Source organism: Miscanthus floridulus, chromosome 7 (assembly GCF_019320115.1).
Source record: "Miscanthus floridulus cultivar M001 chromosome 7, ASM1932011v1, whole genome shotgun sequence".
Classification (NCBI taxonomy): domain Eukaryota; kingdom Viridiplantae; phylum Streptophyta; class Magnoliopsida; order Poales; family Poaceae; genus Miscanthus; species Miscanthus floridulus.
The window spans coordinates 132,610,037-132,621,866 of record NC_089586.1 but is presented as its reverse complement, the minus strand read 5'-3'; the positions used below and the strand labels follow the sequence as shown (position 1 = coordinate 132,621,866).

Here is an 11,830-nt window from a genome sequence, read left to right as displayed (position 1 = left end):
AATATTCATATGTTTTTGGGTCAAATTGTGGTTGATGTGATGTATTTTTAAACGTTAGTTGTGACTTGAAATGGTAAAGGAATGGTCAGTTCCTCATTATCAAATGGGGCATATGAATGTCGATACTAATTTGCTAGGTTAAGTGTGCTTGCTAATAGTCGGTGATGCTTGCTAGCCCTGCACTATGATGCCTACCACCTGTTTGTTAGAGTAAGCAAACAACCAAGCAGTTCATACCTTTTCCCGACTTATCTAAAAAACAGAGATAGAATGATCATATAATTTTGTATTATACCATCCTCATGATACGACCCTGAGTATTTGTCATGTTAGTTGCTAAAGATTAGATGAGTGTTCAATCCTACGCTGCATCTTTGGTTGGATAGCCGACGCGCGCGATGGCGCTCGTGATGGACTAGTCTATATAAATACCATCCACCTGTACCGTATCAGTCATCCATGGATAAAACGAGCTGTGATCCTTTGCCCTCGCGCGCGAGGGCGCGCGCCCTTTACTAGTATTGTGAGCAATTGTGTGAGCTTGCAAGTTTGGCAGAGTGCCTAGACTCCTGAATGTGAAGCTGTACTCTATTCTATCTTAAAAAAAAAATGTACTCTACTCTAGTGCTTAAATTACTGTCCTAGTTAGTTAATAAATCCCTGTATGTAACCCTCGTGCTCGGGGATTTACCTACCCTCTATCGTTTGACTGTCTGAGTCTGAGTTTGTTCCGTTGGGGGCCTTGAGTCGGAAAAAAAAAAACAACTCATCTCTTGTGTCTATCTCCCAGTGTATGCCAAGTCGCTATATAATAACACACTCAAATGACTACTGCTATATAAGATCAACAAGTTACTGGTGCCGAGTCTTGTCAAAAAATGAAGAATGTAAAAAATAGTTGCTCGTGTTAAGAGTAATTAAACACGATCAAGGTGTGTTTTTTATAATATACAGAATAATCTCATATATTATCAATTATCAATGGACCTCCGTCACCGTTACGCATCCTCTAGCTAGTTGCGTCCAGTCCAGTTCTACTAGCTACATCCAAGTCCAAGACAATAGGATGCATGGTCCACGCACGCATCCCCCCACCTTCAAATTAAACCAGGTTAACCTAATTGCCGCCGTCCAAAGAAAAAAGAACAGACGGACTCCAACAACGACTAGGTGTGTTTCGATCAAGTACACCGCTCCATCATTCTAGCTGTCCCAAAATGTCTTGTATGTTATTTTTTTATACAGTTTGCTCGTTCTCATTTTTTGAATTTTTTTTCATCATAACACAATATTATGAAAATACTAATTTCCAAGAGAGATTAGATGCTGTTTGCATACGGAGAAGTTAACGCTCAAATTTGGAGTGTTTTTAATCGACAATGAGCAACAAGTTGAGAGTGAAATCCACCGGCAATAATAAGGTTGTCTTAGACAAGATAGGTGTGACGGCAGGGTGAGATTGCAAGGAAAGAAGGGGAAGATGGAGATAGAAGAAACACATGCACATAACATCAAATATCATTCTTCTTGTGATTTCAGGAGTTGTTACAAGGGTGTGCCATTTATATTGTGGCGCCAGTTTTAGACCCTAGTAGGGTCACTTCTTAAGTTCTTAACCTAGCTTCAGCCGGTTATGCGTATGGAGAAATACTCCTGAGGTTATTACAGGAGGATTCGCAAATAATTGGAAGAAGAGGCTTAAATTAATTTTGTTTTTTTGTAATTTTTCTTTTAAACGAAAAATGATAGTGTCTTAAATGAGTACGGGACCACTAGCACAAGAAAGCCGCTAGCATGCCTCTAGCTAGTATATGTGGGGAGCGTGGGACGGCCGATGCACTAACTTTAGAGTGGATGTATAGTGAGGAAGAAAATAATATTACGCCAATATATGTACTTCCCATTCAAAACGTGGTCTCGGGTAAACGGTTGAGAAAGGTTCTAAAATCCAGTACCGTTTCCATATTTAAGGGTTCCGTTGCCATTTCCGTTTCCAAAAACACGATAAAATCTCGAAAACAACCCTGATAAATAGATTAATAGCACTAATTCCTATTTCCACTTTAGTCCCTAATTCCCTATTATTGTCTACAGTCTTCTTTTTATTTTGGCAGCCAGGTAGGCAGGCAGCACGGTTCGTCTAGCTCTCCTCTATCTAGCCCTACCATGATTTGGCTACCTGTGAAGTCAGAGAAGTCAACGCCACGTCCACACAGGCCAACGATCCCAACCAACTTGTGAAGTGCAGCACAAAAAGATTTCGAGGACCCGAGGTTGACAGCCTCGTCAGACTCCTCCGTCCAAGCGGCCCTGGCCCCACTGTCAGCGAACCGGCTGCCTCCACGTGTCCGGCCCGGCCCCCGTGGCATCTCTTCCTTCCCTTTCCGTTCTCACGGGGGAGGGAGATAAAATAAAATACTACCAGTACCCTTTCCTTTTTCCCCCCGAAAAAGAAAAAAAAAGGGGGCAAGGTTCAAGTACACAGAGGAATACCATTCCTTCCAGCGGAAGAAAGCAACTGACATGTGGGGTCCGAGGGCAGCTAGGCCCACAGCTCGCGAGGAGGAGGTAGCTGCAGCTCGGGTGGGAAAAAAAGGCATCTTCTTTAGCCATCGTCCGTCTCCCTCCACTCAGGCGGGTCCATTCTTCCAGAAAACCCCCTCCGGATCCCTGGAATCACGGAGCAGGAGTCCTCTCTCTCTCCAGAGGGAGGAGGAGGGAGAGAGGCGGAAGAGCAGAGCAAGCACCAAGCAGCAGAGGCGACGCGACAGGGGGAGGGAGCCCAGGAGGTCTCGCGACTCCCGAGGTGATCGTCGAAATCCCCCAGCCGTAATTCGTCCCCGGTACCGACTAATCTCCCGCTCCCGCTCCCGCTTCCGGTTCGATCCCCTGCTGCTGCGGGCTGCTTGCCCAGCGCTTTAATCTCGTGGTGGGCTGTTCCGTCTGGTAGTTCGAGCACTCTCTTGCTTCGCTTCGCTTCGCTCCCTGCCGCGCTGCGTAAAGCCTTCGCCTTGCACCGGCGATTGTCTCCGACGCGATTGCATCTGGTTTCCCTTGTGGGTTCTGCGTAGATACATAGATAGATATTTTGCGCTGGCAACTTGGCGCAGATATTTCCGTGTCCAATTACGGGGTGGTTCTGGCGCTAGTGGTGAGGAAAGTCATTAGGGGCTGGCCGCCTGATTGCTGACCTTATGAAAAAGAAGTTTCTCGTGTTAAATCTGCTAGGACGCTTGATTCTTTTATTGTTGTTGTTACTGTGATTCATGGCCTTAGTAGGATGTCCCCAATCATTATTGAACTGTCGAGTCTGAACGGGTTAAAATCTCATGAAAGTAATGATGCCAATCGTGACAGCATAGCTAGGAGCCATTGCACTGCTCTGTGTCGCTGTGTGAACCAACAAATCTGGGTTGTCTACAGCCACTAGGATGTTTGTTCGCTAAAAATTTGCTGAGTTTTCACCGGATGTAATTCAATTTCCATGGGTTTCGGTCAAAAGTTCCTGCCTTGTATTGTACATCTGTATCACATCACGGGGCCTAATAGCGTGACCACTGATTATTGTGGTTCCTACTCCTGTAAACAGATACTATCACTGGACTGCATAGAAGCCCGTTGCTAAAGTCAGACTAGGCCGCAGTTTAATCTGTGATATTAATAATCATTTCCATGACAGTACTACTTAGATATTGTTGCATGTTAAGCTCTCTCTGCACCATTTATATTTATCACACGATTTCCAATCCTTCTTGCATCAGCAAAAGGTTTCTCTTTGCAGGGATATGAACAACGGAACTTTGGGTTTTAACGAAGCTAGAGGATAGTTTGGAGTAAGCATTTCATTCAGGATACTATGGGTGCCTGCTGCTGCTGTTCATCAAGGGCATCTGAGTCAGATAGAGCACCAGTGCATATCTATGTATGTGTAACCTGCTTTTTCTTACTTTTCATGTCAAAAGATTCCCTCAATTCTCAGCAAGTATTTTTGTCACCCTTACCCTTAACTGCAACGGTAACCTGGTTTCTACCATGTCTCACAAGTCACAATGCTAGAAGTTGAACAGCTGTGTCTGAATAGAAGTTTTGATGCAACAGAAGGAATTATAGCTGTATCTGTATAGAAGATTTGATGCAACAGAAGGAATTATTTTACTTGTGATGTGAATCTCCCTGTTGTTCTTATCAGTCCTTGGTAATCAGAAATACAAACCATGCCAATATCACAGTTGCTTTAATATACCTTATGTGATGGTCACTTCCATATGCAAAAAAGGGAGAAAGAAAAGAACATGACTGAAGCTGACTCAGCACTAGCTTTGTGTTTGCATCTAATCTTTTGTGCTGCAAAATTAACTTTCCTTTTGCATTATTCAGCATCGACAAAATCCTGAGGAGCATGAACCCCTGTCTTCAGCTGTTGGTGGACCATCTCCAACTCCTGCTATAGTTGCAGTTGACACAAATCTTGATGCATCCTCTCTTGACACTTACCGAGCACCACCTGCACCTTTGCCTTATGATGTTTGCTTTGCAGTTGCACAAAATCCTGGTAAAGAAAATATTTGACTAGCTGTGAGCATGATTGGTGATAATCAACCTCTAATGATTACTGATTTCAAATTCATGTGTAGATTTGGAGAAGTCAGACATTAAAATCAAAACTGACGGGCAGCAGTCCCCAAAAGTGGATGAATTTGAGTCATGTGAAAAAGGTGCCCCTGAGGATAAGGCTGATGAGGAGGATGTTTGTCCAATCTGTCTTGAAGGTTTGTTTCTTATGATCATGGGAACAGCAACTTTTTACATTGACATGCCAGGATTAGAGCTGAAATACTGTATTGTTGAATAGTATCTTTACCCGGTCACTTTTTAACTTGTGGAACTTGATTCACATGTACTACTGAAATACCGTATTGTTGAATAGTATCTTTACTTGGTCACTTTTTAACTTGTGGAACTTGATTCACATGTACTCACTACTTTTACTATAGTCCTGCATTCTTCTTGTTACTAGGCTTAAGAATTTTGGAATGCTAGTGGTCCTTTCAGTTGAAATATAAGTAAATTACTATTCTTAACTCTCATCTGTGGATATGCATTCAGTTGGATGAGACATGAAGTGAATTGCATTTCTGAACTAGGTCGTTAAACAACTGCTGCTGCTGTGAATTGTCTTTTATAGATTGTAATATGTATTTCCATCATTTCTTAATGTATTTGCATTCTCGGCATGTATGATATGCTCTAGCAGTTCAGTAGTTGGTAGATGCATATATAATGGAACCAATGCAAATGGCTTGGTACCTGTTGAAATTCTTTGTTCATTCTGTCGCCTGTTATGAATGGTGATTTGGACTGATGCATCAGCTGATGATGCCATTCTGAATTTTCCAAACCAGAAGACTTCACTTATAAGCTGTGTCTGCCCTTCCACTAGAATATGATGAAGAAAATCCCCGTTCCGTGACCAAATGCGAGCATCATTTCCATCTGTGTTGCATACTTGAATGGATGGAGAGGAGCGAGACATGCCCAGTTTGTGACCAGGTTAGCACAGCAATTTAATTCAGTGGAAGGACACTGCTACGGCAGTAAATTAAATGGATGCTTTTCTGTCGTCGTTTCCTGTAGATAGGGTTTCAGTTGAGACACGCAGCCACAGCAGAATAGATTATTTGCTTTTTTTTTCTTTCCTTCTAAATGCTTGATATGTAACTGTCTCTTGCAGGTAACTCTGATAGATGAGATGTACGCATAGCATTGTTGACCGTGGTGGATCCATTCTTGGTGGCCCTGCAGCGGCGGTGCCGGTTGAGTTGGCTTGACGCTAGGATTCTTTGGTGGGGGAAGTAAAAGCAGCAACTACTCTGCTCTTTGATTTTGTTCAATTCTGGTCTGGTCTGGACGTCTGATGGAGATGCTAGTTGGTTGTGTTTTGGTAAAAATAATTTATAGAAGAAAAAATGACATGAAATGTGCTAGAGTCGTCTTTACCTTAGGTGTGGAGCCTTGCTGTTTATGAATGACGGCAGAAGGGTTACAGAAAGTGCTTGTTAAAGGTGAAAACCCTGAGATTTGCTGCCTGGTTTCCTCTTGCTTGGTTTGTTCTGAATTTGCGGTGTGCATGTGTTCTTCCTTTTTCGAAGACGTGGACAAAGAAGAAAATATCGAGGATTAATAAGAAGAGTCAATACAGCCTAGCTATGGCAAAGAATGTCAACTAAGAAAACAATATCATGAATTGTTGTCCTCGTATGAAATATGGCAACCTGAAGATGTGGACAACGAAGAAAATATTGAGGATTAATAAGAAGAGTCAATACAGCCTTAGTTCAATAACAATATATATGTTTTACAAGAAATATGTTTCCTGTGTTGATAAGGTGTTATCACCAATTCGACCCGGGGTAGATAATATTACATGCCATAATTCTTGGATTGATCATTTAGGCGTGGAGGACCATACCCAGGAAATCCAAAAATACACGTGAAGATAAAGCATTATACAGTGACTCTACTATAGCCAGGACAATTATTGAGGACCGCAACACCGTCCAGCTGTCTAGGCAACAGTGGCCCTGTTCGCTTCTCTTATAATCCATCTTTTTTGGCTTATTTTTTTTAGCCAGAACAGTGTTTTCTCTCATAACAAATCAGTCAGAACAGTGTTTTGGCTTATTTTTTCAGCGAAGCGAACGAGGCCAGTAAAGATGAATAATTGAAGACTTTGCCTTGAAGGCTCCTCCAGAAGATAAGCATGAAGGACGCTCCAGAAGGCTCTTCCTGCTCTATAAGAGGAGAAGCCGGACGCATGCATTGATCACCAGAACAAGAACCAGAACCGGAACCATAACCAGAACCACTACGACCACCACCACCAGCAATACCTCTATTACCGTTGAAGACAATGATCTCAGAAGCACTCTGAGTTCGTCCATCCTTAGTACTAATCCTCTATTACCGTTGTATTACTCCACCACCATTGTAAATTAGAGAATAAAGGAAGTCTCCGTGACCTTTCTGCGCTTATAAGGTAATCCCTAAGGTTTGTGCAAAGTGCTTGGGGTTTTTCGAAAGGGAAAACCGTATGTAAGCTTGCTCTGTGGAAATGAATTAAGCTTTCCTGTTTTAATCATTGCCTTCCTTTAAGCTCGTTCATTTGGGGCGACATCTCTGTTGACACCGTTTTTTGCACGTGTCAAAATGATCGGGGTGGACTAATCGGCAAGGGGAAAGTTACTGTATACTCTGATAGCCGATGAGAGCCAGCTTGTAAAGATGGTTGCCGATAGCTGGTGGTGGTCGATGGAAAGGTTGATTTAGACTCGGGCGTTGCCGATGAGGTTGGAGGTGTTATTGTCGATGCCGATGAAGGAAGACTTGAAGACTACTGCCGATGAAACAAGGAGTAGGCCGATGGGAAGGAGGACGGTGAGATTTCCATCGTAATTGAGGCGGACAGGGAAATAGATAGGAGTTGATTTCCTTTTCTATATTTGTTAGAGTATGATTCATGTAAGAGTCACGTGTTTCCTTAGATATGGGCTTGGTGTCCTAGTTGTATTTGGTTGTGTCTCTTTAGATCAGGGTATAAATATGGAGTGAGGGGCAATGTAATTGAGAGATCAATCAATATCAAAACCAATTTTTACTCCTATTTGCATCTACTTACTTTTCGGCGACTTCGTCAATTTGCATATTTTCCTTTTTCACGAGTTCTCATTGATTCGGCGAGTTGCATCGCTTCAGTGCGACCTTCAGCGATCCTCGAGTTCCACGTGAGTACCTCTTGGCCGTGACTTCCGGGCGTATCGCTGTTGTCAGGACCAAAGTGCTCGTATCTTCATCCTTGTCGATTAACAGGTCAAATCGACTGGCACGCCTTGGATATCGATTCGGGTATTAGCCCTTTGTGTTTGCAGATCCACTTTTGCATCAACACATCTTTTGGCACGCCCAATGAGACCAATCAATCCGATCAGTATGTTCAATTCCGAGATCGATGCGGGGGAACATTATCGCGGTATCAGAAGAAGATCTTAAGGAAGAGCAGAGGCAAGCTATGGAAAAGGCTATAGAAGAATACAGGCAGCTTTGTCTGAAATCGTTTAGCCTGAACAAGAGTGGACAAGTCATCCAGAAGCAAGATTTGCCGTTGCCTCGGCAAGTTACCTTTGACTCCAATCCTGGTAAACTTCAAGAGATGGTTAATTCTGCAGTAAATCATGCTTTGATTAATCATTCCAATGTGCTGTCCAATACTGTTCATAATGCTGTGGTTCGAACTCTCAAAGAAGGACAAGCGTCACCGCATTACGTTGGGCCTGCCTATCACCAACCAGAGCCGGCATCTGTCAATACTCCATCGGCTCCCTCGGCCGTTGTGGGTATAGAAGTTACTTCTTCTCCAGTATCGGCAGGTTTACCTAATATTCAATCTACACCGATACGATCAGGAGGACGAATTCAGCTTAGTACAGATCTATCGGCATCAGCTATGTCAGGCCCTGTGTCTCAAAATAGCCAGATTCCTACTAATTGGTGGGGATATGGTATGCCTCCGGAGTTATCTGCTTTCAATCCTGGATTACCTCAAGTGTTTGACGCAGTAGGAAAAGCTCCTATACCATCGGCTGTTTCGCCGATGGCCCAAGTGCCTCAATATGCCACAGCAACTACTGTGCAACCAACTCCAGGGGGTTTCCAGATGCCTTTGGTTCAAACGCCCAGTTCAAATCCATCGGCAAGCTTACTGCCGATGCAGCAGAAAGCCCCTGTTATGAGTCAAACTGGGGTTCAGTTTATGCCCCAAGCTGGTTATAATTATCCAACAATGTCAGCAAATTACCAGCCATCGGTAAGTTTTGTACCGATGAGTTCTAATAATGGTTGGTCAGGACAGTTACCTGTTCAGCATACAGTTCAACAAAATCAGCAGGTTGCAGGGATTCAACAAGGTCATATGCAAGCTGGTTTTCAGAATTAAGCATCGGCAGCTCAGCCGATGAATCCTTTCCAACAGGTTAATGGACCACAAGTAACGGCAAATATGCCGATTGCTGGAGATCGTGGGCCACAAAGATATGTGGAAGGATATCAGCAGGTACCTCCTGTAGAAATTCAGCCAGTTCGTCAGCAGGAGACTGATGCTTTTTGGGCCGATAAGATAGCAGAAATTATGAAGGATCAGTTTGGGATAAAGCCCAAGGTCAATACTTATTCTTATCGGACTCCATACCCTCCTGCATATGATTTAATTCCTCTCCCAAATCGGTACAAGGTACCAGATTTTACTAAATTCTCTGGGCAAGATGATACATCAACAATGGAACACGTCAATCGCTTCATTATTCAATGTGGAGAGGCAGCTAGCAGAGATGAATTAAGAGTTCGATTATTGTAACACCCCAGGTGTTTGTCACCAATTAAGCAATGGGTTTAAACTCAAACATGACATGTTAAGTGGTGATGAAAGTTTCAAGATCAAATCTACAAAATGAGCGACCACTTAAACTTGGACCATGCACCCTTGCTTACATGTTGCCCTTTCCAAAAAGTATGCTTGAGTAATGTCGGATCTACTTCTTTCATGTGCCCCACATCAATTTCCACCCACATGGATGATTGGAAAAGTTTCGTGAAGTTTGGAATAAAAAAGTTACATGAAATGATAAGTTATAATCTTTCTTGGATTGCTTTATTAAGTGAATGGAATTATAGATCGTCAACCAAACCTTGCTACCTTGCCCAAACAACTCAAATTGAAATCTACAACAAAAGTCATGAAGGGTTCATGTTGAGCAAATGCCAAGAAAATGTCTCAATTGGACTAAAACCCTAGTTTAAAGCTTTATCATGATGCCACTCTAATCATAGTGGAACCTGGTCTTATTTACCAAATATGATGTTGCGCCTTAAATGAAAGTTGTAGTCCATATCATGTAGAACAAACTTTGTTTTTGGACCAAGAGCTAGATCAACTTGGAAATAAGTCAAACAGAGACTCGAAGTTGGAACCTGCTGCTGATTTCAGCACTTAGAAATATTCTAAGTCTAGAAATTCATCGACATCGGCACTGACGTCTCGCGTTCTCCAAAGTTTGTTAATAAACTTGATTTGGTCCAAAGATAAAAGTTGGAGTATATGTCGTGGAGAAGAGCGTGCAAAAAGATAGCACCAGTTTGACTTTGGTTGGATGATCAATTTTTGCGTTTACTTAACCGCTGTCAACACGTTGACAGTGTCAACTTTGGACTTGATTAACCGCTGATCTACAACTCAAATGACTTGGCACCCTCAATAGAAAACGTAGAGCTTCGTGCGGGCTTCGATCTTCGTATTCGGCCCATGTCCTGATTCGGCCCAGATCCAGCCCAAAGCGCCGCCCACCATGCCCCGTTCGTCACCCGCCACGTGCTCGTGGAAATGCCCGAATGGGCAACACCTGCCCAGGGCGTGGCGGCCATGCGCGAATGGAGCGCCCCACCGCCCGGCCGCGTGCCCCAGCATGCTGGCGTCGAGGGGGAGCCGCCCCAGGCTCACTTGGTGCCTCTCCCGCACTCGCTCTCGCCTCTCTGCTCGCCTCCTCCCTCGCCTCTGTGCCGCACGCGCGCGCCAGAGCGCGTCCGCCATGGACAAGCCGAGCCGAGCTCCTCACGCTGCTACTGCCTCCACTCTGTCCCTCCTCCATCCGAACCAAGCTCGACATCACCTTCCCCGTCGTGCGCCGCCCCTTCGGCTCCCCTTTTCCGGCCACCGCAGCCGCCATAGCGCCGTCGCCGCTGTAACAGCCGCCGGCGCTCTGCTGCTCGCGTGGCCGGCAGGCCACAAGCCGCCTCGGGCCGAGCTGGGAAGCCCCGAGGGTGCGCACGGGCCCTTGGTCCCTCCCCACCACTTCCCCCGCCGGCGACGAGGCTCCTCCGGCCGGCAAACAGCGAGCTCCTGCGCTGCCCTTCAAAAATTCGCGTCAGGGACCTCGCCTTAGAATTCGACTAAAGGGAAGGGCCTAAATGCAATGTCATTGACTCAGGTGAATAGTGCCTCGAGGGACCTATTTGTTGCAAATCGGGTGAAACTTTGGAAATTCATAGTAAATCGTAGAAAATTCGTAAAATAGTAAATGAGGACTTTTTGGAATCCTTGCGAAATTCTCTATGCACTAGATCTATAATATGTCAGGTTTTAGTTTAAAGTTTTAGCTGTAAAAATGGATTTGTGCAGTCAGGGTTTGAATGCTAGTCTTACTTGTTTTTTTTATAACTGCAGTTGATGTGCTCAAATAAATGTGAAATTTTTGTGGAGTGCTACTAAGGTGATTGTTGTTGTCTGGTAAAAATTTCATGAGTTTAGGATTTATAGTTTAAGAGTTATAAAAATAACAAATGCCCTGTTTTGATTTGCTCCTATTCTGAACAGTTCTGCATGTTTGAATTAATTGGCTCAGTTAAGTTATGAATCATGATTTGATGACAATACATGAGTTTTAGTACTTTTCTTAAGCTTTCCAAAAAGTTAAATATCATGATTTTTGGCTAAGTAAATCTTGAGTTATACTTGCTTAAATCTCTGTGGCTGTTTCTGCCCAAACCCAGACAGGGTTTCCTTGTTCTCACTGTGGGGCCTTCTTACTAGTAGAATTAGCTTTAGGTGTTTACAACAAAGTTGTTTAGAATTTGCTAAGCTTTCTAAAGAGTCTAGAACGACATTTATTGGACATGTATAACTCCATTTATATCTGTTTAAAGTGGCATGTCAGTTTCTGTCTATGTTTTGGACAGAACTGCAATTATTGGATTAATTGACCCTTCTAACTGTAGAATCATCTTA

General features: G+C 43.6%; 1 protein-coding gene across 5 annotated transcripts; it reads left to right on the top strand.

The window, feature by feature from the left end:
• Positions 1 to 2,655: 2,655 nt before the first annotated feature.
• LOC136464864 (probable E3 ubiquitin-protein ligase RHB1A) lies at positions 2,656 to 5,984 on the top strand. Of its 5 annotated transcripts, none has more exons than XM_066463812.1 (6): positions 2,656 to 2,806; positions 3,782 to 3,922; positions 4,378 to 4,552; positions 4,635 to 4,769; positions 5,441 to 5,550; positions 5,732 to 5,984. In XM_066463812.1, the coding sequence occupies exons 2-6, from the start codon at positions 3,857 to 3,859 to the stop codon at positions 5,759 to 5,761; spliced, it is 516 nt and encodes a 171-aa protein (XP_066319909.1). In that variant the 5' UTR covers positions 2,656 to 2,806; positions 3,782 to 3,856; the 3' UTR covers positions 5,762 to 5,984. The 5 variants fall into 5 exon arrangements, with proteins under 5 accessions (XP_066319909.1, XP_066319911.1, XP_066319908.1 ...); XM_066463811.1 differs by having other exon boundaries at positions 2,663 to 2,843; positions 3,762 to 3,922; XM_066463810.1 differs by having other exon boundaries at positions 2,664 to 2,843.
• The last annotated feature ends 5,846 nt before the right edge of the window (positions 5,985 to 11,830 follow it).